Below are 24,194 nucleotides of genomic sequence, written 5' to 3'. Positions count from 1 at the left end.
GAATTAATAAAAGTTTAATATTACATAGCTCAGGCTATATTTATAGCAATTACACCATTCTCTCTCGTCAAATGTAGTCAACTCGGTTTCACCTCGTTGGTGAAACATAAATATTCTATTCAGAAGAAGAGCAGAAAATGACAAGCAGTTTGTGATTTGGCATTTGTCTTTATACAAGACAATATCTAAGCAGTAATCCATTAAGGATTAGCAGTTGCCATGTTATTAGGGAGGTTAAGATCGGCTTCCGCTACGAGTACCGATACCAATAATCAGTCACGCGCATGCGCAGATGTAACAATCGTCCAAAATGTGACAACACTGGAAGTCGCGAGTACCGTTTTGGGGCTGAAAATGGAAGTGGATAGGTAGGCGAAGTACCGAATTATATATACTGTATTATTGTCATTTTCTGCAGTAGTTTTCTAATAATATTATTTAGGTTTTAGTTTTATAATGTTTCTGCTTTGTTTGGTGAGACTTAAGGATTGTAATTACTTCTAAAATAATGTTTATTTACTTCTTACGGAAGTCACAATCTTAACGCTTTAAAATTTCCGCGCTGCCAAACTGTAATACGTCATGTATTTTCGTATCGGTACTGGTAGTGGAAGTAGATCTTAACCTCCCTATTCTCTTCGTAGAAGACAACAAACAGGTGACCGCTGTCAAAATATTAAATTTCCACATGGTTTCCATGCCCCTGAATTGGTTTGTATACTACCTCCCACCATATACAGTACATATGAAAAAATGGAGCAACGTTTGTTGTGTACGCGTGTATACCCAATACCTGACAATCTTCACAACAAAATGTTGAAAATCTTTGTGATAGGATGATCTAGTTGATATAACACAATCTCACCAGACCTGACTGGCCGCCTGTCGCTAACCAATAATAGCTGCTGAAATTTGGATTCCATCGAACCTGCAAGAGAAATAGGAAATTCAAAAATAAAGAATACGTGAAGATTACTGTGTCATCATCGAACACATTAGTTGAGGCATAAAGGAATTTCTTTCAATCTTCTCCGGTTCAAGTGCTACTAACAAGAATAAAAGAGTCAAACATACACATTTTGAACAATACCTGAGCTATGCCTCGAGGTACGAGATACCTGTACTAGGGTGTTCTTTAGTACACGCATAAAATTGTTGTTTCGGTTAATGAAAGCAAGACTGAACAATGTTGTTCAGCTGCACACCACGAGCATGATTGTTATCAAGTCTAAATCTGTTTCGTAGGGGGTGGGGAGGGGAGGTCCCCGGGGGGTTAGTTCATTTGCTGGGCGAGGGATTGATGAGTGTTTGTTCAAAAAATTAAAGATGATAAAATGCTAGATTGCCAGAGAGTCACCATTAAACACCATTATGCTTATAATTTGTAGCAATTTGAAGCCTTTACCCCACCCAGATAATTCACCACTGAACAAAAATATAAACAATGTTCGTGGGGTACAGCACAATTCTGTCCCTTTTCATCAAACGGAAACAACCTGTACGTTTTAACCACCAGTGTATTGATTAGTGGTAGTATACTTTCTATCGTTGATTAATGAATCCTACCTTGTGTAGTGCAGTATGTGTTGGTTGATTAGGCATGACAAAAGCTTCATCATCGAACAAAGGGTATTTCCCCCCGCGATTAACAGCAAACTAAAAGAAACAAAATTGGCCGATGAGATAATACTGGAAAAATCTCTCCAAACCAACTTTCTATAATTAATTTGGCTTCATATTGGTTTTAAGGATGGCGTCCCAGTTATCGATCCAGTTGAAACAGAGTTCACTGGTTGGGAGAGAAACTATATGTTCTGACATTTAAGTAGGTCTACTGTATACCCCCTATACCATGACAGAGGTCCTTACTGGGTGGATATCCTTGAACACGATCTTGAAAGGATATTCTTCATTAGTTTCTTTCGCTTTATTCTGGAGATCTTCTGCAGAAATAGTTGGATCTTGGTGTTCGGTAGTTGGTTCAAACAGGGCACGGAACAGTGGCTGCATGGAAAGAGATAAAAAGAGGGCTTACGTTATGAGACGTGACTTTTTTGAATATTTTCGGTGAATTTTTGGGTTAAGTGCAGAATGTGCAAAGAAACCCATGAGTAAATTCTTCTCTTTCCGATGGAGAGGAATTTCATGGAAACCGAATTTCATAGAAACCGACTAGAAGCTTCTTAATATGTACCTAAAAGGAATGATTTTTTGGGGGGGTTAATGTACTCTTCACTAAGTTAATAGCCAACATAGTTTGAGCCCTTAAGAATTTCCCCGTTAAGAAAACTTCCACACGATTACGCAAGGCGAAGAAGCACTCTAATAGTCACAATTAGACAACTTGTCCAGCATTGCTGGAGGTTTTTGAAGAGTTTTGACACACCCTGTATGAAATCAGGTGTTTACCAGAGTGCTGCAGGCAGTGTGACAAGATCGGGTAATTTTTATTACCAAAAGTGCTTACCACTTTAACATTTTTTCGGTTTTTTTGAGCAAGTGCTGGTGTTAAATGATTAATTGAAATGGCTCCTGCAGCATCAACGCCCGCCACAACGTTTATCCAATTAGAATAGTCGTTGTCCTACAGATTGAAGCAATTCGTATTTCATTATTGTTATATCACTAAGGGGCTGTTTACATGAGCCCGGTTACCCGAGATTCAACGAAGTGTGAGAGGATTTTGTGGTATTGAAATGAGCAGATAACATGCATGATCTTGGCAGTCGTATAATCACCACAACAATAGCACGTGCTTGTTTGGTGTCATAAAAACTTATTTCAATACCTCAAAGTCCTCTCACGCTTCGTGGAATCTCGGGTAACCGGGCTCACGTAAACAGCCACCAATAATGAAACGGGCACACACAAATTACAGCGGTTGAATGTCATGAAATAAACTGCTCAGTCATGACCAGATAACAAAATGCAAAACTACAACTTGGGCCACATTGCACTTTTCAATGCTGAAGACACAAAAATTTGAATTAACCTCTAAAGAGTATTTAAAAACATTGGCCAACTCTTTTGATATAAGAACAGTAGCGTAGCCAGCCTGACGATTTATCCCGCTTTGCTAATATTTTGCTGTGCATTGACTGTGAAAACCATAAATTTCTAAAGAAATGAATAATTATAATAACTCGAAATTTACATAGCGGGACAAATCGTCAGGCTGGCTGCGCCACTGGGTAAGAAATGTACGAAATTTAGAGTGCGAGATTTTGATTATTTTCGAGATTTCGTTCTCACCCATGCGGATGCATTCTGGGAAACATAACTGAATGTGACATGCCCAGAATACTTTTCACTCCGTGAGCTCGCGTAGTAATCCAAGCAACGAGTGCCTTTCACGCGATTCATCGAATCGGTATTGTACAGCAATATCCCCAGGTGCATTGGCCAGGTAAGATGATAACTTAACGCTATAAGACAACAACGGGTAAAAGTAAATTAATTAAACTTAATAAATAAACTTCGTAAATTCATTATTTATATGGGTTTTCCCGTTTTTAAAACACTTTCTTCCCTGTGACCAACCTTTTGCAAAGCAGAGGACAGGTTGTGAGTGATGGCGAAGATCCCAAATTTTTATGAGTCTATCATAGCCACCTGTGAAGTATGAAAAATGTATAGCTACTTTGAATATTCATGTCGTGTTTTTACAATACTTGTTTTACAAAATAATGTTTTACAGTACCTGTTGCGATATAGTTTGGTTCACTGGGACACCAGGCCAAAGAACGAATGACTGAATCATGAGCTTGGAAGTGGGAAATTGGAAAGACGCCTAAATAATGAGATATTGAACGTGAGTGGCACTAAATATTGAGTTTTTCGCCAAAAATAAGACCAAGAAATGCGTGGGCAACTCACGTTCGGTGAGGCCGTCTTCGGATGTCGATTTTAAAACGGGATTTTTTGTCTCCAGATCCCAGACTGCAACAGTACCTACGATAAGAAGAAATAGCATTAAGCACATCGCACGAACAAGCTACATGGAACGAACCAATTTTTTTTCTAGCTTGCAAAACAGTCTTACCATCAGTATATGATGCAATGATTTTCTTGTGACCATATATAGGTTGCCATGACAATTTCCACGCGGCGCCGCATTCATCTCGGTACTTACGGCACAAAGAGCCTGGGGAGAGCACCAGGTGAGGTACGACACGATAGAGCGCTAGGAAAGGAAACAAAGTCATCGTGAACTCTAACGAAACTGACCTGATCTAACATTCCGCAATGGATTAGCAATAAAAAAATCAATATTCTTGTATGTTTGAATGGTGACATCAATAAGAAAATTAGCTTGAGGTACACCACGTAAGTATTTAATACTGCAAAGCTTTCGGTCCGTTAACCCGGGCCTTCATCAGGTCAATTGATCAAATGGGTTAACGGACCGAAAGCTTTGCAGTATTAAACTTACGTGGTGTACCTCAAGCTAATTTACTTAATAATTATCAGCAATAAATGCATGAACAAACTTACAGTTTTCAGGAGAGCTCTCAGAATCAGTGCCAGCATCATTTTCCAGAAGTGAGCCAGGAAATGGCACACTAGAAATAAAAAATGACCAAGTTGACTCAGGGTAATTAAGTGGGTTTCGTATGGTACAGTAATGAGTTAAGTGGGTTTCGTATGGTACATCAGTGGGTTAAGTGGGTTTCGTATGGTACAGTAGTGGGTTAAGTGGGTTTCGTATGGTATAAAGAATTCAAATTGAACCGTTTCAAAGATGGTAGCTGTTCTTAAGGAACCCGGCATGTTGTTCCATGTACCAAAAATTTCTCCTCACCTAAAAATTCGAACTTTTCCATCAGCACACGCCAAAGCAAGCAGCCCTAGACGACGAAGTTCACCGGTCTAGATGAATGATTTAGGACGATTATTTCAACAACTAATCTCTGTATTTCGTTCAATACAACTTATATTACCTACTGCGATGACCAGCTACATCGAATCATTTGTTTCGCGAGATCCGATTATGATTCAATTTCATCTCATTACGAGATATGTATTTGAAATTCTAGAGGTTTAAAGGGTCTTAATTTCTTAGCGTCTTGTATTGCACCGGCATCGCAAAAGCGTAGGTTCGATTCCTGCCGGAGGACTGATAGTTGACTCGTTTTTTAATCAACTGTTCCTGGCTTGAATTCGAAGTGTGCATAATTTCACTCGAAATTGAGACCCTTTAAACCTCTAGAATTTACCTACATAGAGTGAAGTGCCAAAAATCATAATGTATTTGAAATATTTAATCGTACAAAAGATTATTAGTAAGGTAATGATTTCAAGTCCAGAATTCACCAGTAGATAATCCTAAGGCTAATCTTTCCAGGGTGCGATTAGAACCAAACAAGATTCAATTTAGAATTATATTTGTTTATTCTCGACTGTAACTACTACCACTTGTTACTAATTGCACTTCATATTATGTATTCAACCCCTTATAAGCAAGGGGGTATTTCGTTTTAGACCAATCAGCAGGTTTGTTTACATTTTCAGTAAGCCAATCAGAATGCATACATTTTGATAAAAAGTACAATATATACAATTTTACATGAAGTATTGAAAATTTAGGCATTCTGATTGGCTTTGCCTAAAAAATGTAAACAAATATGATTAGTTTAAAACAAAATTCCTCCTTGTTCCTCCTTTATTGATGTTCAATAACCTCAAAAAGTACATAAAATCATATCATTTTTTTAAGTTACATAATTTATTTTTTGTTAATGAGATATAAATTTCATTTGTTTTCACAGCCAATCAACACCGAAATATTAGCATCGCAGGGCTGATTGTTAGGCTGGCTACTTGCTGTTGTTTCACATGATGTGAAGTTGTGAAACCAATCTGTGAAAGGTTCATATAAAAGACACATTCTTCCACGCGGAACGTTCAACCCGAAAAGTCAGCACAACTTGTTATAAATGGACACGACTAGTATAAAAACTTACTTGTGGAGACGACTTGTCCCAGGCCCGCGAGGGACACCACCGAATATCCCACAAGGGTCCATAATCGTACACAATGCCAAAACTAAACTCGGCCTTCTCTGTTGGTCTATAAACAAAAATGTATGTAGCATCACTTGAGGGATTGTACTATATATAGTGTAATAGATTGCAGGCCCTGAGAATAATGATGCTGTATATGTCCTATAGGACTGATTCGTGTGAAATGTGATTATTGCAAAAACAAAAAAATCGCCATAGATACAATATAATTATGTTACAAACATGAATATACGTTCGATGTTCGCGAACTTTTTTAGGGCGCTGTTAAACTATGCAATTTTCTTAAGTTGTAACTTGCAATGCAATTCTTATGTTGAGGAGTGTCTATTGGTAAAAATTTGCTCGAATCGTAAGTAGAATTGCATTGCAAGTTGCATGGAAAACTGAATAGTGTAACAGTGCCTTTAAAGTAGAATAACATTCGGAAACACTATCTATATCTTCTATCATGGAAAAAATCCAGCCACAAATGATAAATATTTACCGTGTTTTATTCTGAAGATGGGGAACTCGCCAAATTTGCAAAACACCTTTTTCTCTGTAGCACTCGGAGAGCAAGTGGGTCTAGAAGAAAAGTTTTTATATAATTATCAATAAACCTTATAAATCTTAAGGAGGCATTTTAAACAAGAGTAAGAACAGTTAAACAAATTATTAGTAGGATCAGTTTGAGACGACGAATTTTTCATGTGCCGAACCTAAAGTTAATGAGCTAAAGTGTTCTGTTGAAGAATAGTAATATAGGAGTTATTTTCTTATGAAATTCACAAGGAATAATGTGAGGTACTACCATATTCACTAATACAAAATACCTTGTCTGGATCACTGTGACATCCAACGGCAATATATTGATCACAGTCTTCATCATGATCATCAACTGAAAAAAAACCCAGTAACCTTAACTTTTAAGCAATATAATCATTGTTAGACCAGAAATGCCTTCAAGCCGAGATGCACACAACATGTTGGTTCAAAAATAACATGCTTTGACGTACCTGGCACTGGTACCCAGTCCATAGCCCAAACCGAGCCACCGACATTAAAGGTAATGTTAAGTAAATTTGCGGCTGTGAAAGAAATTACACATGATGTTAAGAATTGTACAAAAATTAGGCATAAGAACTGAGCTTAATACAGCTCATCCCATCGCGACTCCGTTGCAAGATGTTTGTTTACTTTAATCTTAACTTTTTACTTTAATTTGTTTACTTAAAAATTTGACATCTTCTAGTCGATAAAACAAGTACAGTTGAATAACCCCTGCATTCACATCCGGAAATTGTGATGCACGAGAGAGACCCTGTTATATTTCTACTTGTCCTTTCAATGCACCCAGGGGGGGGGGGGGGCGAAATTCTCTCGTGTTCCCGGTGACAATGAAATACAATCTTACTACAACTATTATGATGCAAATGAACAACCTGAATTGACCGGCGCCGAAGTAAACAGCGGCAACTGATACTCTTTCTCGAGCTCGGGAGTCGAACCTTTTCCTTTTACCGCCTCAATCCTGAAGACGGGAGACATTTTTCTAACAGGCAAATAGCTTTGTGCCTCACTATAATTTTCAAAGAAACTTACGTTAGCAATGAACCTATACAAAGGGCACTTCCCTCTATACGGTAAAACGACCAGACCGATCCGGTTGTATTTCATTTCAAACAGATCACTGGTGTTTTAATTCTGCATTCAAGAATATCGTTATTTACATCTGCCTAGCATGAAAAATGCAGTTTCACCGCTATATTCTTAACGACTAAACTAAATTAGTTACACACTTCCGCTCGTACTACAAAAGTATACAAAAATGGCCAATTTCGCATGGCTATATTTTCCGTAATACTTGACATTTTGCAACCAAGCGTGGCAATTATATACTAATTTTGGTATGCTCTTTTTAGCTGTGGTGATTTATTTTCTTCTTGTTACCCAGATCATAAGTCGGTCTATTATGCAAGTGGTCTATTCTTCTATCCTAAGAACATTACCTTGCAGAGAGACGATTCCAGTGTTTAAGACTGGGCCTCCAGCATGTAAACGATGCTTCTGAAAGAAACTCTTTGTACCTACAAAAAAACAACAGTGAGAATGGTTTAAAAGAAGTCACCTCAACTATGGCATTTCTCTCTATAACTAACTGTGTTCACCATAGTGAAAATGTTTACAGCATATCGACCTTAAAAACAGTTTTTTTGCGAATTTGAGTCTGTGAAACAATTTTAGAAGGTTTAACGTTTTGACTATGGATATCTTTAAAGGAACGCTTGGAAAAAGTTTCCCGTTAAAAAAAATGATAGGGTTGTTTTCTTTCCAAAGATACTCAGTGAATTTGGTGATATTTCGATATAATCAAGGTAGTTGATTATCAGGTAACTTTCAGTTGCGATATCGCTCTGCTTAGAAGCGATTTTGTTTGTAAGAAAACCTGGCCGATTCTTTCTGCTTCTTTGTTAAAAAAATTGACCTTGATGATCAACTATCGTCACGCATTGCCCGCTTGAAAGCAACAAGGGGAAAGGTTTGTTGTTATTGTCAAACCAATCAGCGTGAATTTGACAAAAAATGCGAGGAACTTCGTTTTAAACTAATAGGCAAATTTGTTTACATTTTTCAAGCAAAGCCAATCAGAATGGCTAAAGCTGTCATAATTCATGTAAAATGGTGAATAATGTACCTTTTTACCGGTAGTCAACGAGTAGTCAAAATTTATGCATTCTGTTGGGTTACTGAAAATGTTATCAAATTTGCTGATAGGTCAAAAACGAAATTCCTCCTTGTTTGTAACTTTTATTTACCAGGTTTTGGTACTCTCCTTAAAATCGAACTTTTTTCCAGGAAATCGCCTTTTCAAGGGTACAGTTTTCTCCTCGCTTTCAGAGAATTCGCTTTCTTCTCCATCGTCACTATTGTGTTCTTTCTGAATATGGGAATTGAAGAAGATAGCATTAGTGAAACATTCTCTGACAGGGGGGTGCATCCGCACATCCGACGGGGGGAGTATCCTTCTGTACATAAATACATTCTGTCAGCATTGATAAGAGATGATAAATTATTGGAACATATCATAATAGCAAGCTTGTAAATGTTATTATAACCGGTTTAAAAATCATATAACTATAATACGTTTGACAAAACGTTGAAACATCAACGCAAAATTGTTGTCTTGTTTTTTATAAGGCGGGGTTTTCACTTGCAGAGAAACGGTTTGCATATTTGCTTTTGGATTGAGAGCATTCAAGTTGAATTAAGAATTTTAATAACTGATCAGTATCTAAAAAGCCTCGGTCTGATATTTCACAGTACAGAGATAACAAGCGAGATCAATAATCGGTTTACTATATGGCTGAACTGCATGAGACATCCGGGATACTGGTCCAGTTACTGATACAGATCCGCATTTTACGGACCGCTCGTCAACCAATCAGAATAGAGGATTTTGAAAAGCCATATAATAATTTATGCTACTTAAATTGAAAATAAAATGCGCAAATATTTCGCTAACAAACCATTTCTCTGCAAGTTGAAATACAATTTAATTCATAACTTAAGTTCACAAGATGCTGTTTTTCGGAGCTTGTTTTTTCTAATATATTTTATCAAATTGTCCCCTGGTAAAAGTTTGTAAATCCCCTGCCAAAATTTTATTCAAATTGTCCGTTGGTAAAAGTTTCCAAAGGGAATTTCGTTCAAAAAATTCAAAGAGCCCTTATTTATAAAACTGTCATTAAACTCACCCTTCGATGTAAAGTGATAATGTGCGTTCTTAATCCACTTCTGCTCAAAAATATTCTGCCACACAATTTACAACGATGTTTTTCTTTGCCCTTACAATTTTTAACGTGCTGGTAAGTTGCTGAAGCAGTTTTGAAATAACGACCACACTACAAAAGATAGAAAAAAACATATCTCATATCATCGTTTTAATCATATCTCATATTGATTAATCATAACCTAGTAAAGATCTTCCTGTTCAACATTTGCCGCATTTTCCTTTCTGTGTGTCTAGTTACATATATCGCGGTCAGTGACGCACGTACAATCAAGTTGAAGTGAAGTGTTGCGACCGTACGTCACTGACCGCAATATACAAAACTGGACACACACACTACTGGACTACCTAGGAACCAAGGTGGAACGAAACTCACATCCTTGGAACATTTCAGCATTTTTTTATGTCTCAAAGCTTCTGTCATCGCAGTCATGTTGGTGAGTTCCGTCTTCATTTCCTCAGGTTCATCAGCGGGTTCATCCTCCAGCTTCTCAGCGTATTTCATCCAACCCGTTCCCCGCATGGTCACTGATGGTCGCTCGGATCCGTCAAACGAGGAATCTGAATCATTTTCCACTGGTTTTTCGACGTAGCTTTTACTGCAAGGTGATGACAATAGGGAGCTTTAGCAGTGACGACAATAAGTATGACTACGAGTACAAGATTCGTCATTTTCGCGCCAAATTCGGTGCTTTTGCCTACGCCATCTGACGAATCTTGTACTCGTAGTCATTGCTAAAGCACAACTACAAAGTTGATGATCGAAAAGAAAAATAGGATCATTAATTGCTAAGACATCGGAATATCACGTGAAAATCACAAAAGCAGTTTTTCGGCGAGATAACGAGGAGAACAAGTTGCACCGAAAAACATCAACAAAAGCGAAAAATTTGGTTGAAATTATTTCGGGAAAAAAACATTAGATACTTCATTTTGCGTAAGACATCGTTTTGTTTTAAATTTAAGTGCCCCGTGCAGTCATTTGCTTACATTTAATCCTCGACTTCGTCGACCATCCAACCGAAATAGATGGAGCATTTTGATTGGTTCCTATATTACGCGCAGAAATATTAAGGCTAATGAGCCGTATGTGATGTTCGCGTGTTTGGGGTAGACACGACGACAGAACGAAACCACCCCAAGCACCCCAAACCACCCCCAGAAGCTCCGCGCGCTCTTCTTAGCCACCGATCTCTATATATTAGCTGAATGCAAAAACGCACCTGGATACGAAAAAATTCTCGGCACGAGAAAAACCCTGGGTAAGAGGTTGGGTACGAGGCTGCACAACAAACGTTCACTCACCTCTCAGTTTCATCGCGCTGTCGTAGCGTATATTTTGATTTAGCTAGACCAATCTCCGTTTCAGTAGTTTCTTGGGTTTCCTGTTAAAACATCGCCAATGTTAACCCTGTAGGCAATTGCAGTGCAAATTTACTTCACTACACAACTTTTCTGCTTATGCTGCACTCCACGGATGATTTCCTTACACCAATATTTCGAATACTCTTCACTAATCTACATCTCTTAAGAATAGAATTGTACTGCAAGTTGCATGGAAAATTGCATCGTGTAAACTCGTCCGAGAATTTCTAGTAACATCGAAAACCCGTTGACCGACAGTCATTATTTTAACTACCTACCCTAATTTTTTTCACGTGCTCTAAGGCTTGATGAAAATCCTACCCGAATTTTGTCACGTGCTGTGAGATTTGATTAAAATCCTACCGTAATTTTTGTCACGTGCTAAGACAATAAGCAGCCCAGAAATGTTTTCGTTCTCGTGGTCTACTCAGTCTATTATTTTTTATTATGACATAAAAATAGACCGAGTAGACTCGCGTAAATGCGCGAGCGCCACGAGAAGAAAAACGTCTGGACTGCTTATGGTAAGGCTTGAGGAAAATTCTACCTTAGTATTGTCATCAGAATCGATGAAAATCCTACTGTACCCTCCTAATCTTCTCACGTGCTGTCAGACTTTATAAAAATCCTACCTTAATATTGTCATGTGCTGTCCGTTTATGATAGGACAGTCCTGGAGCGCTGTGATAAACCTTCCCACAATGATCGCAAATGAAGTTAGTAGGTGCAACGAGTGTGACAGAAATCCCGCATCTCACAACGTGGTATTCAAAACCCTTGAAACACGTGTATTTTTTTCCACATCCCTCTCTCGGACAATGAAGTCTTTTCTTACGTTTAAGAATTTCGCGAAATGTTTTAGACGCTTCCTATGAAACCAACAAAATAATACTTAGGTTAGCCAGCCGGGTTTCATTCAATCGTAGTTCGACATGATTGCCCCCCCCCCCCTCGATTGCTCCCCCCCCTTCAGGCCATCCAAACACGAAAATTTAATTGCTTAATGGTTTCCTGTGTTTCGATGGCATTATCGAAACACTTGGGAACGTTGCTTGAGTTAAGAAAATTTAGAAAAGCGCGCGAAACACGAGCCAAAGGTGATATTGCAACATTCGGCGTTTTTGGATCCCAAACACAGAAACCATTAAATATATGTAATTATTACTATATGAGAAAGTGCCCTTTTTCTTAGTGTCCCATCCCATTTTCCGAATGGTTCCACAGCCTACAGGATGAAGGATGGTATATGTTTAAAAAATTATCATATGATTGAACCATAATACCTTTGATAACACAGTCCCTCCCTCCTCTGGTAAAAGTTTCACCAGCTCTTCATTTTTTAGTCTCTTTACATCTGCTGCTGTTAAAAAAAAATGGTGTGATCTTTTAATGCAGTTCATTTAGGAGTGTGACCTCTTTGTGTGATGCATCATTGATAATCACTGACAAAGGAAATAGCCATTACAAATAACATAATGCTTTTTATTCTTGACAAATAACATAATGCTTTTTATTCTGGACAGACAGACAGACAGACGGACGGACGGACAGACAAAAATCTAAAACTCTAGCATGTCATGAATACATAGTGTGACACCTTGCTAAGATTTGGTAGTATAATTACTAAACAATATAATTAAGTCACATTTAATTACCATCTTTGCTCATTTTTGGTCGTCCTCTTTTACGTTTTGCAATACTATCGCTTATACTGGCATCATTTATACTGGCATCATTTATACTGGCATCATTTATACTGGCATCGTTTATACTTGCATCATTTATACTGGCATCGTTTATACTGGCATCATTTATACTTGCATCGTTTATACTGGCATTGTTTATACTGGCATTGTTTATACTGGCATCATTTATACTTGCATCGTTTATACTGGCATTGTTTATACTGGCATCGTTTATACTGGCATCGTTTATACTGGCATCATTCATAATAGCATCATTCATAATTGCATCATTTATACTGGCATCCCTGGTTACTGTCTGGCTTTCATTTTGAGGAATATCACCAGCAGTATCTACTGTATATTTATCACCAAAACCTGGGACCATATCCACATCAGACAAAGTATTCATTGAAATATCACATAATGAACCCACAGGTAGATCTTCAAAGTCAGCCGCTAGTTGAATGTCGATTGGATCGCCACTGCAGCCAAGGGTTTGCATCACAGTGTTGTCAATATTATCTGTCACTTCATCAATATCTCTGACAATCATGTTAATTGTGTCTAATATTGCATCATTCTGCTCCAGTTGTTCACCAGATGTAATTGTGTCTTTGCTAAGATTAGCTGTGTCAACATCCACTAGGTTTTGTTCAGTTGTGTTGCCCACAACATTATCAACCTCCATAAACGCCTCTATCTCCTACAAACACAGTATACTGTACATTAATTTTTCAGACCAAATAATTTGAGGCAAATCACCTCATTCTGGAAATAAACTGGACTTTTTATTCACTGGTAACAACCAGAGTTCAGTATGTTAGGCCAAGCCATATTCTGGTGAGACATGATTGAACACTAAATGTCTAGAAAACCCATGACTCAGAGAGATATTGTAACAGTACAATTACAATATTATATATATTGTATTGTAGTGACTATAGCCCTAATAATAATAATTCTGGTATTAATTAAAACAAGGCAAAATGGTTGGCCATAATGAACTCCAGCAACAACATGCAAGGCAAATGCAATACCTACCTCCCCTGCTTTTGCGATAGTCAGAAAATCAACATCAAAATACCACTTGAGAAAGTAATTTTTGTTCCACAGTCAAATCCTAGTGTGGGAAGTTTGTACAGCGCAACCTAGATGTCAGGCGTGCAATTTGATGTTTCCTATATATTTACTAGTAATTCTTTGAAATCTAGGTTGCACAGTTTGCATACATGTACTTTCCAGTCAGGGTCAAATCGAAAGTTAATTCATGATTTGAAGTCAACCTAAGCTCCTCTGCCAGTGTGGAAAGTATGTATAGTGCAACCGAGATATTGGGTGCACCTTCTATTTATTTACTAGTATTATTTTGCAATCCAAAGCATGCCATTTGCACACTTTTCAGTCAGGCTCGTCTGCAGTCAACTCTATGATATTTTATAATTAGTATAAATATTTTGTATTCAGTATCATATGTTCAATTCCGCAAACAATCTTGAAGCTTGGCCAAACTTTGATCGTTTACAAATTTGCACATATCATACCGAGCAAACACGATAACAAGACAACATGGAGTTTAGGAGCTACCTATAAAGGTTAACCGAGTTGATTTCAATTATGTTCTGGTGAAATGGACTGGTTAGTCATATTAATGCTTTGTGTAATCTCCTGATGAGGCGAACTCACGTTTAATTTTGTTTCGTGATCTTCCCGATTCATCTTTTTCTTTCTTCCTCTTTTCACGTTCAACGTCCCTTCAAACTGAGACTGCATTTATAGAGCTTAGGCCTTGCGACCCAGAAAGACTGCATGAACATACTTAATAAAAATGCATAAACATCCCGTTTGATGAATTTATTTCCATTCTTAAACTATAGCAAACAACAACACTTTCTGTTCCGCGCTAATGTTTAAATTATACCGCAAAATCCTTGCTTGTTTTCAAAGAAAGGAAAATATAACTTGATTCTTCAAAACTATTACAATTGTAATGCGCTAGACAAAAAGCAAGCGGTGTCCCTTAGGTCACCCCCAATATTACCTTGATACCCTATTAAGCCATAGTTATCCTGTCGTAGGCGGAACCGGTAGAGAGGACGTACGACCAGTTAAACCAGGGCGAAGGTAAAGCCACCGAATTTCCGCTAAGAAGAGTAATCTTGAGTACTCGTAGTCACTGCTCAAATGTTTGTTTATCGTGTGGAAGAATAAAAGTATTGTGAATATTGAGATAAGTTATCTTTACGAAAATACAGTACATACAGGCTCAAAAGAAAATTATTTTAAGTTTTTCAGAATGATCATTAAACTTGTTCGGTACAAATATGGCCTAATAAGCTGTATTAGGACGGTATTTAACTGATTATACACCTACAATAACACAGAAGAAGCATTAGCATAGGTGATGCGATAGCGAGTACAATTCTGGTGAATACGAGTGAAGTTTGAGAATGTTGCCAAAATTGGACGAGCCTCCAATACGAACAACCTCGTTCCCAGGGTCTTCTGCTTAGATCTATCTAGAAAAAGTAAATTCGTTTTTGTTGTTGCGCGGCTCCCGACATATAATCAGCAGATTGTATTCAAATACACTTCATCCAATTACTGGACTTTATTTTGAAGTTATCGCTCCAGTTTTATTTGAGTTCACTGCATGGGGTGAACTGGTCAGTGTGGCTGACTGGACGGTCGCTGGGTACAATTCTCAATCGTCGGCACCCCCAGCCATACCGTTCGAATGCATAAAGTACCATTCACGAATTCTTTATTTTTACATTAATTGCAGTTCACGAAAATTAATTTATTAACATTAAAGACCCATTCATTAGAATATAATCAATCGCGAATTATACGTCCGCAAAGAAAAAGGAAATTTGGGAGAGAACGCGGTCGTCCCCGTAAAAAAAGATATAGCTAAGCGTATCAAATTTTGTATCATGCACCTTTATTACACAATTTCAATGATAACATTTTTATATAACCAAGAGTGATTTCCATTATGTGTTATTGCCATTCCATAAAAACATGTCTGCATATAAAATATCATGATTTTACTAAAACTTAACAATTACTAAGTGCATCTCAACAATCTTGTTTGTTGTTTTGACTGATTAGGGGCAATAGGGAGTGCAACACATCACTGAATTCCAGTTGTGAGCAAAGTCGCAATTTTCGAGATTGATGGATAAACCAACAGGTGTCTTACATTCTGCAAAGTAGACGCAGGCTGTTGAAAGCACGAATTTGCATCGTAATCTCCAACTATCCGGATCACATTGCGCTTGGATCGAGCCTTCACATGCAGTAAAGGCTTTCAGGGTTCGGGGTGCGAGATATTCACTATTTATAAAGAAATGATTAGATAATTACATTGAACGAACAAGGCAATTCGACAACGCAAACGTTTTCGTTCTTCTTCAAACTTTGCTCTTCGAAAGTATACGAAACGTACAGTAGCTTTTACAGTAGCTAGTCTTCAATTCAATTAGTTGAAAGTTTGATATTTTAATAAACGTTGTTTTTCCATACAGACTGGTGGATCGCTGTTGTTTAATTAATGTAGCTATAGACATCGAGCAGTTTTCATAAAATATTTAAAATAAAACGTTGTTGGGTGCATTTCAAAATAGACGTTCAAAACATATATATCCCGTTCATAACAGCAGTTGACACTGAGTTGAAGCAATCTAACACGTTGGTTACAAATATTTCATAATTTGCTTTGTAGCAATGTTAAACGAAATGTTGCTTCGTATATTTTTGTAACTCTATTCAATAGCAAATGCGATGGATTCCATCAAGTTATTTTTAAGAGAAGTAACCGAAGAACTGCTTTATAATATCGTCTACAATAAAAATGGAATCAACCTTTTCGACTTAAGCAAGAGATTCAAACAAAAGACTGGCTATCAACCCATGGATTTCTTTGGTCTGGGTCATATAACCGGCAACGGATGGTTTCATTTCATAAAGGGGATCCCAGGTGTAGAAGGTAAGACCCGAATATCTATTATAGATGAGAACAACAGCAGCGATGAAGAAAGTGAAAATGATGATGATGAAGAAGAGAATATTTACAAATTATTTAATCGCACAGTTTTTGACGAAGGTACCGTTGCACAATATCGAGAGATGATTTTGATTAGATGCTGTGAAATAATGAAGAATAATTTCGCCGATTTGAGGAACTGCAGAGACGAACACGGCAACACTCCACTGCACTACATCGCCGCTTTGCCTGGTGTCGGCAAAGCCTGTGGCACCTTAGTGAAATATTTATTACAGGCTAATGTTGATCCACTTGCGAGGAATAACGACGGGAAAACATTTCTACACATCATATTTGGTCGGTTTAAAGCAGTATGCGACTCGGGTGCAATGCGTTTTACGAATGAACGCGTTGCTAAGACAGAATGGTTCGTTGAGGATAGAGGTAAACTTTTGAAACTGCTTTCCAATCAACTGCCTAAAGAAACATCCAACCTTGTACTTCCCTATTTTCATAGTAATCCCTATTTTTCCTTTCCCCCATTTTCTTATCCCGCCTTAATCGGTTTTTCAACAACTGCTTCGTTAGCAAACTCTCAAGACAGCAAAGGCAACACAGTTTTGCATGAATACGCGATGTCAATAATGGTCCAACAAGAATTCTTCGATAAAAAACTATATGAAAAGTTGCTACAGTTTGGTGCAATTTACAGAGTTCAAAATATCTTTGGTGAGGAGCCTCTCCATTACGCTTATAACTCCTCTTTGTTCAAGACTCTCGTTCAGAATGGCGCAGATTTTCACGCGAAAAATCGACGCAATGAAACACCGTTTTTGTTCATCCTGAAGAAATCTGTCAAACTCGCGTATCATCTGACTTTAGTTCACGGTTTTGCCACCCCAGCTAGTCCTGCGTACACTAAAGAAGCTATAGAGCTACTGAAGAGTCTTAATAGAATAATTTCAGAAAACGAGAAGGCGATTGAAACCGTTTGGATTCCTGACATCCAGGGGGACACCGCCATTCATGTAGTCCTGACTACCATAAGACAAACAAGGTTTAATGGGTTCATTACTGAACTGCAAACATCTTTCGTGGAATTACTACGTGAAATGCTACGCAATGCAACAACGAGTGATATGAAACGAAAAAACAAGAAAGGTCAAGGTCTTCTTCACGTTCTACTCGACGTGGAATGTGGCAAGAAACACGAGATCACTGAGGGAGTATTTATTTTAAAGAGTGCCCAAATTCTATTGGACCATCAAGCAGATGTTAATGAAGTGGATCAGAAGGGACTTACCCCTCTGGATATCACAAGAGAGCACTTCGACGAAAGACCGAACGTTTATGAGATATGTGCCCACATGCTCATCGAATGCGGAGCCATTGCGGGGAAAAGCACTTCCTCCATGACTGTTTCAAATCAACTCACCCCCCACACCAGCTTACCCCAAGGTATGTCAAATTTACATCCTAATTACGGAATCCGAAAGATACGATCGTGTTCGAAGTGTCACATTGAGCTGGCAAAACGTTTAACTATACCATCACTTGAAGTCAGAATAGTAGAGAAGTATCGTTATTTCAACCAAGTTCCGATTGGCAGTGGGGCAATTAGTTCAGTCTTTCTCGCGATTAAAGACGAGAGTATCGACAGCAGTTCTGGAGTTATCGAATGTCGTGCGTACGCGTTGAAACGACTCGATAAGACCAAAATAAATCCCCAAGAAATTAAACGAGAAATCACGACCTTGCTAAAAATATCTGGCGAGTGTGAGAACATCGTCAAATTTCATGAAGCTGTTGAAGATTCTCACTTTCAGTATCTTTTCCTCGAGCTGATGGACGGTGATCTTAATGCGTTTCTCGACAACTGCACTGTTAACACAGTTATCAAGCAGGATCCATCGACTCATGGCCACATCGTTGAAGGGATCATCGATGGTTTGTCTTACATTCACGAGAAAAATTTTATTCATCGTGATGTTAAACCAGGAAACATCTTGTACACGACTGATCCAAAATTGCATTTCAAGATTACCGACTTCGGGTTGGCAAAGAATTTGTCCACTTCTTGCACAATGACGTCAACGGGAGGGAGTGGTGTTTTCATAGCACCTGGTACACGATGTTGGATGGCGCCAGAGCTGGTCAGTATGAGATCAAGAGAGCATACAAAACAGTCTGATATATTTTCCTTGGGCCTGGTACTTCATACCTTCTTACCCTGGGAAAACATCCCTTTTCAACCAGAAATGACGAACCATTTCACGTTATTGAGCAGAGGATCGTAGATATGAAAATCAGCCTCGACTCAACGTTGCACCCAGAAGCCACTAGTTTTTTTCAGAATCTTTTGAAGCAGGATTCTTCAAAGCGGCCACCAGCGATCTATCTTAAACAGCATCCATTTTTATGGACGGAGAAAAAAAAGATTGAATTTCTAAAAGCAGTTGGCGATCAACGTGAGGCAGAGTATCCGTCAAAACACATTAATTCCGACTTAGAGCAACACTTGCAAGCGACTAGCACCGCACGGAGAGTACCTTGGGATAAGGATATACAAGAGCTGTATGATGAGATGACAAGGGCGTGGACACAGAAGAAATATCGCACTGATAGAGTGATCGATCTGCTAAGATTCATCCGCAATGCGTACTCCCACAGGCAAGACAGATTGTCGCATGCGCGGGAAAATCTTGATACGAACATCTTCCTTCGGGTCTTTCCTTCACTTGTTCTTGATGTTTTTGGCGTTGTTCAACAGTTGGGATTCGTCGAACATGAATACCGCAGCAATATCCGCGAAGCCTTAACCTTGGGCTCTTGACATTAATTAAGCAAATACTTCGACATTAAATAAGCAAATACTTCGACAAAACGGTTGAACTATTCTTTACGTATAGAATTGGGATTTATTGAACGAAAGCTTTTGTGAGATGTGATCAAAATTGAGCGCTAAAATTCGATCGAAATCCTCAGGAACTTGATTGAAGTATTATTTAGGTATAGTATATTTAATCAAGGCTATAGTTAATATTGACTTTTTAAACTAGCTGTTGTTTCCTTAATTTGATCATTCTTTTTAACTGAACTAGACTGATATTGTTCGTTTCATTTATTGCTGTTATGTAACTTGAAAGCTTTAGAATAACTTTCACATCGACGAATTTCACATCGACTCATAGGCCCGAAGACGGACCGTATCGAGGACGTAAAAATCAAGTGAATACTTGAAGAAACCGAGTTTTAAAAACTATATCGCGCTGTGTTTTTGTAATCATCGTAATCAAGGGAAGAAGATTCACCTTGACAATGATTTTAAAAATTAAAAACGTTGAGAATTCGCGCCGCGTTGCCAATTCGAGTCCGGTCTGTGTCGACCTTAACGCTTGCAAAGTCAGCGGGCCAGGGCCGGCAACATTAATGCCAATGTCAGGTGGACCCCATGCAGCTGTTGGAGAATATATCAATTTCACTATGGCCATCAAATGCCTTTGCTGCATCAGTGTACGTGAGACCACAGTTAATAGAATATAAATGGTTTGGAGACTAAATGAAAGTACAATACAACTCATTAACTATGTTATTGTCCACGTTTATGCAAAAAATGGTTCCTTTCTCGTCACGTGTCTATTGTATTTTAGCCAAACGTACCAATGGCATTCGTCTTGCTAAGCTCATCAACCTTGACTTGAAAAATATGTTAATTATAAGATTGCTATTGGTTTATCTGTGCAAAATACAATAGACATGTGATGCTAAAGGAACAATTTTTTGCATAAATGTGCCTTAACATAGTTAATGAGTTGTATTGTAGTTTTATATGGTCTCCAAACCATGTATATTCTATTAACTGTGGTCAGACGAATGCCTGAAATAGTAGTTGAACGCATGTTATAACACTGCAATAAAATAAATTTTAAGATAAGTTCCTTAACAAGGGTATATCTATTTCTCTTGGATATGGGGACCTAAGGTGGAATATATCTGAGAGAGCATGTCTTGTGCATGTGAAGGCGAAGCACGTACGTGCATGATGAAATAAACTGATCAAAAACAGAAAACCTAGTGGATTATGATTGTCAAAGAGAGGCATGATTGCAGACTAAGAATATCCACTAAGTCCCAATTTTGCAAGCGATTAGATTACGTCTAGGTCTAAACACTAGTACACGATCGTAACTCGGTCGCACAGCTCCTGATCAACATATAGTATAGCCGTGCTTGCTATAAAAGTTATTGGTATCATTAGCTCCTTAAGAGAAGCAAGACAAATTCTTGAGCAAAAAATTCTAATTTTATATAGCATTGATCAAAACGCATCTAATAATATAATGGCTGCTCTATTGATCAAACGGCTTGATACATTCACTCTCTACCAGTTAAGATCTTAAAGGAATTTTCATGCATTTTATTGATGATACATTGTTTTGGGGACATTTAACTGAAAATTGAAATTTTTATGTTTTCTTTTTTGAATAAACGCGTAAATTTAAATAAGGTATGCATGCAGTTATATTAAAATTTAAAAGTCGATGAACACGAAATTGATACCTGCAGTATTAGCTTCGTATGCCACACCAACATCACATATTCCATTGTTTGCTGCCCCAGCAATTACACCAGCACACTTTGTACCATGACTAAAAAAAGTGCTCACGACTGAAGAAACAACTACACAGTACTGTCGAGAAATAACACTGCAGTTGCGGTTCTGCTGCGGTTGAGTTACGGTTAGGTTACGGTTAGGTTGCGGCTCTGCTGCGGTTTAGTTACGGTTATGTTGAGATTAGGTTGCGGTTCGGTTCCGGTCGACCGATAGGCACCGCAAGGGAAAAAAACGATCTTGGTTGCTGTTCGTTTCCGAACGGAACGTTATGAACAGCTGAGAACGACACCACGATAATCATTTTGAAAACATTTTAAGAATATCTGAGTTTCGACTGTTCATTATAGAATGTTAAGTCAAATGTTGAATGTCAAATGTTGATTATAGATTAATATGAAGCAATAAAGGGAAGAAAAATCAATTGGTGATAATTATTGCTTTTTCTCTTTCTGAGGATCTACGAAAAAGAGATTCCCTAATTAGCCGCCGAGAACTTTGTGCTATTTGTGCTTTGTCTTAAAGGCTGCATGTATATTGCACACTCAATACTATATTGACGCCTCAGCACTAAAGCGTAAATTAGTTACGACGTCATTTCCTTTTTACCATTGTTTTCATGAGCTTTCGAACTAATCTGTTTCAATATTCTTGTATGTTTGCATGGCAACATCAATAAGTAAATTAGCTTGTAGGTACACCACGTAAGTATTTAATACTGCAAAGCTTTTGGTCCGTTAACCAGGGCCTTCATCAGTGCAATAAAAACTACTAAATTACTTAATTTGTTTCACTTTTAGTTTAATGTTCGCGTATCTATCCACACATTATGACACAGTGCACTTATAATATAATAATTTGAATAATAACTCGGCTACGCCTCGTGTTTTACAAGCTTCTCTCGTATTCTCTCAACATTCCCCCATCGTGCATTATTACAGCATAAAGGCACGCGACTCGTTTTTTAATTCTTAATTAATCCACGTTTATCGATATTTGCCTGTTTAATAATTGTAATTGATAGCCTTATCGATATTTGACTGATGATAATCCTATTGATAATCTGCAGTTCGCTTCGATCGATGTTGTAAACTATTTTAAGGTTAGTTTAATGTTTCTTCACGCTTGTGGGGGCGATACAACAATAATAATCAATAATTGGATGAGGTTTTTGTGATATGCAGAGTTATCAACGTCGAGGTAGGCGTTACACGCTTACCGAGACCTTGATAAGTCTGCATATCACAAAAACCGAATTCAATAATTGTTTTTTTATACATTTGAAGAATAGTAAACATAGTATTAACGAATGAAAAACCTTATTTAATAGCAACATCCAAAAATACATAAATTATTAATACATAAATACATTCGAATGATATAACCGCTTGTTAACTACCGCAGGCTCACTTGCAGATAACTCAGTTATCTGCTAGCAGATAACTGAATTTTGCGTGATTGCGCGATTTATCTGTCAACTATTAGCCAATCAAATTGCTTTTACTACTATAATGTATAATAAAACAGGTTATCATTTGATAACCTTTTTAATATAACTTCAACTCGAAGGAGTATTCATTTTTGATTAACTCCCAGCCTCGTACCCAGGCGCTTTAATGGTAAAATATATAACGTTACATTTAGGTGTTGTATAGAGGACAGCGAGCGCGCTGGGGTGCTTGGGGTGGTTTGTTTAGCGAGGAAGCATCGCACCTGGCAGAAAATGACCAATTTCTGAAAATTTCTGAATTTTTCAGTTTTTTTTCATTATTATTTTATAATTTGTTACTGGAATCAACTTTTCGATGCCCGAGCCAAGTACTATGAACGTTTCCTTTGGCAAAGAATCATCTGAAGGTACTTTATTTAAGTATTTTCCGTCGGAGTGACTAATATCGTAGAGTACTCGAAAAACCCCCTGCCGTATTTAGCTACATATTTATTATTGGAAGAGAGAGCGCATTTACAACATATTGAGAGGTTTCTGTTCATGACATAAAAGTACGTGATACTTATCGGATATAATTTGTAACATGAAATGTTCAATATTAATCAACCTATAACATTTTTAAAAACCGGTGTATCTGAAAAACCCTGAATCTAATTCAAGTAATTATAGTATATAACTAGCAGTAATCACAGCTTAATGATGTGCGTGTCCCGATTGTTAAGTGTGGTTATGAATATTAATCTGGAAATTGCGTTGTGATTGCCGTAAACAACCGAGAACTTGTGCCAAAAGGTTCTTTCGAATCACAAACGGACGATCGATAGTTTATAAATATTATTTACGTATCAATAAAAGGAAAAATACACGAGAGTATAAGTGATTATATACAGTTGATACTTGAGTCAATGTCCAAAAATCGCAATTGTTCATTCCCGCCCTTTCCTTAACATTAACATTAACCAATAAGAATCAGAGACTGTTGCTACGGTAACATGTCCTACTGATCTATATCTTATATTAACTGTACTGTCGTCAATTTGTGGCAGTGCGTTCGGAATTTGTTGATTTGTTGGTTAACGATCATTAAGAAAAATGTTAACATTATAACGTCACAGGCTCACAGCGTACTGATGTGATTCAAAAGGTTACCCGCAAAATGAGCAATTTAACAACAGTGATGGCTCATATGCTTTAATCAACAACAAAATGTCAAAATAGAGCGAGCACATGGTCTTCAGTTACTATGACGACACATCAGAACGAGGCAAATCTGACATCGCAAATCTCAATCGGGATATGACACGG

At 37.8% G+C, this 24,194-nt stretch overlaps 1 protein-coding gene across 3 annotated transcripts; it reads right to left on the bottom strand.

Moving 5' to 3' along the window:
* Positions 1-66: 66 nt before the first annotated feature.
* Positions 67-14,810, bottom strand: LOC114530729. Of its 3 annotated transcripts, none has more exons than XM_028552337.1 (25): positions 14,526-14,810; positions 12,813-13,545; positions 12,441-12,517; positions 11,790-12,026; positions 11,098-11,177; positions 10,169-10,391; positions 9,758-9,904; positions 8,819-8,940; positions 8,012-8,089; positions 7,445-7,581; positions 7,019-7,090; positions 6,836-6,900; positions 6,508-6,587; positions 5,964-6,069; positions 4,802-4,869; positions 4,495-4,562; positions 4,043-4,183; positions 3,877-3,951; positions 3,701-3,790; positions 3,541-3,612; positions 3,253-3,425; positions 2,468-2,584; positions 1,870-2,004; positions 1,567-1,656; positions 67-928 (listed from the first exon to the last, which is right to left on the bottom strand). In XM_028552337.1, the coding sequence occupies exons 1-25, from the start codon at positions 14,610-14,612 to the stop codon at positions 842-844; spliced, it is 3,360 nt and encodes a 1,119-aa protein (XP_028408138.1). In that variant the 5' UTR covers positions 14,613-14,810; the 3' UTR covers positions 67-841. The 3 variants fall into 3 exon arrangements, with proteins under 3 accessions (XP_028408138.1, XP_028408140.1, XP_028408141.1); XM_028552339.1 differs by having other exon boundaries at positions 12,441-12,514; XM_028552340.1 differs by lacking the exons at positions 67-928; positions 1,567-1,656; positions 1,870-2,004; positions 2,468-2,584 and adding an exon at positions 2,836-2,966.
* Positions 14,811-24,194: the final 9,384 nt, after the last annotated feature.

Source organism: Dendronephthya gigantea, unplaced genomic scaffold (genome assembly GCF_004324835.1).
Source record: "Dendronephthya gigantea isolate DGI-Jeju-01 unplaced genomic scaffold, DenGig_1.0 000065F, whole genome shotgun sequence".
Lineage (NCBI taxonomy): Eukaryota > Metazoa > Cnidaria > Anthozoa > Malacalcyonacea > Nephtheidae > Dendronephthya > Dendronephthya gigantea.
The sequence above is the reverse complement of the archived record's forward strand: the minus strand, read 5'-3'. Positions and strand labels throughout refer to the sequence as shown.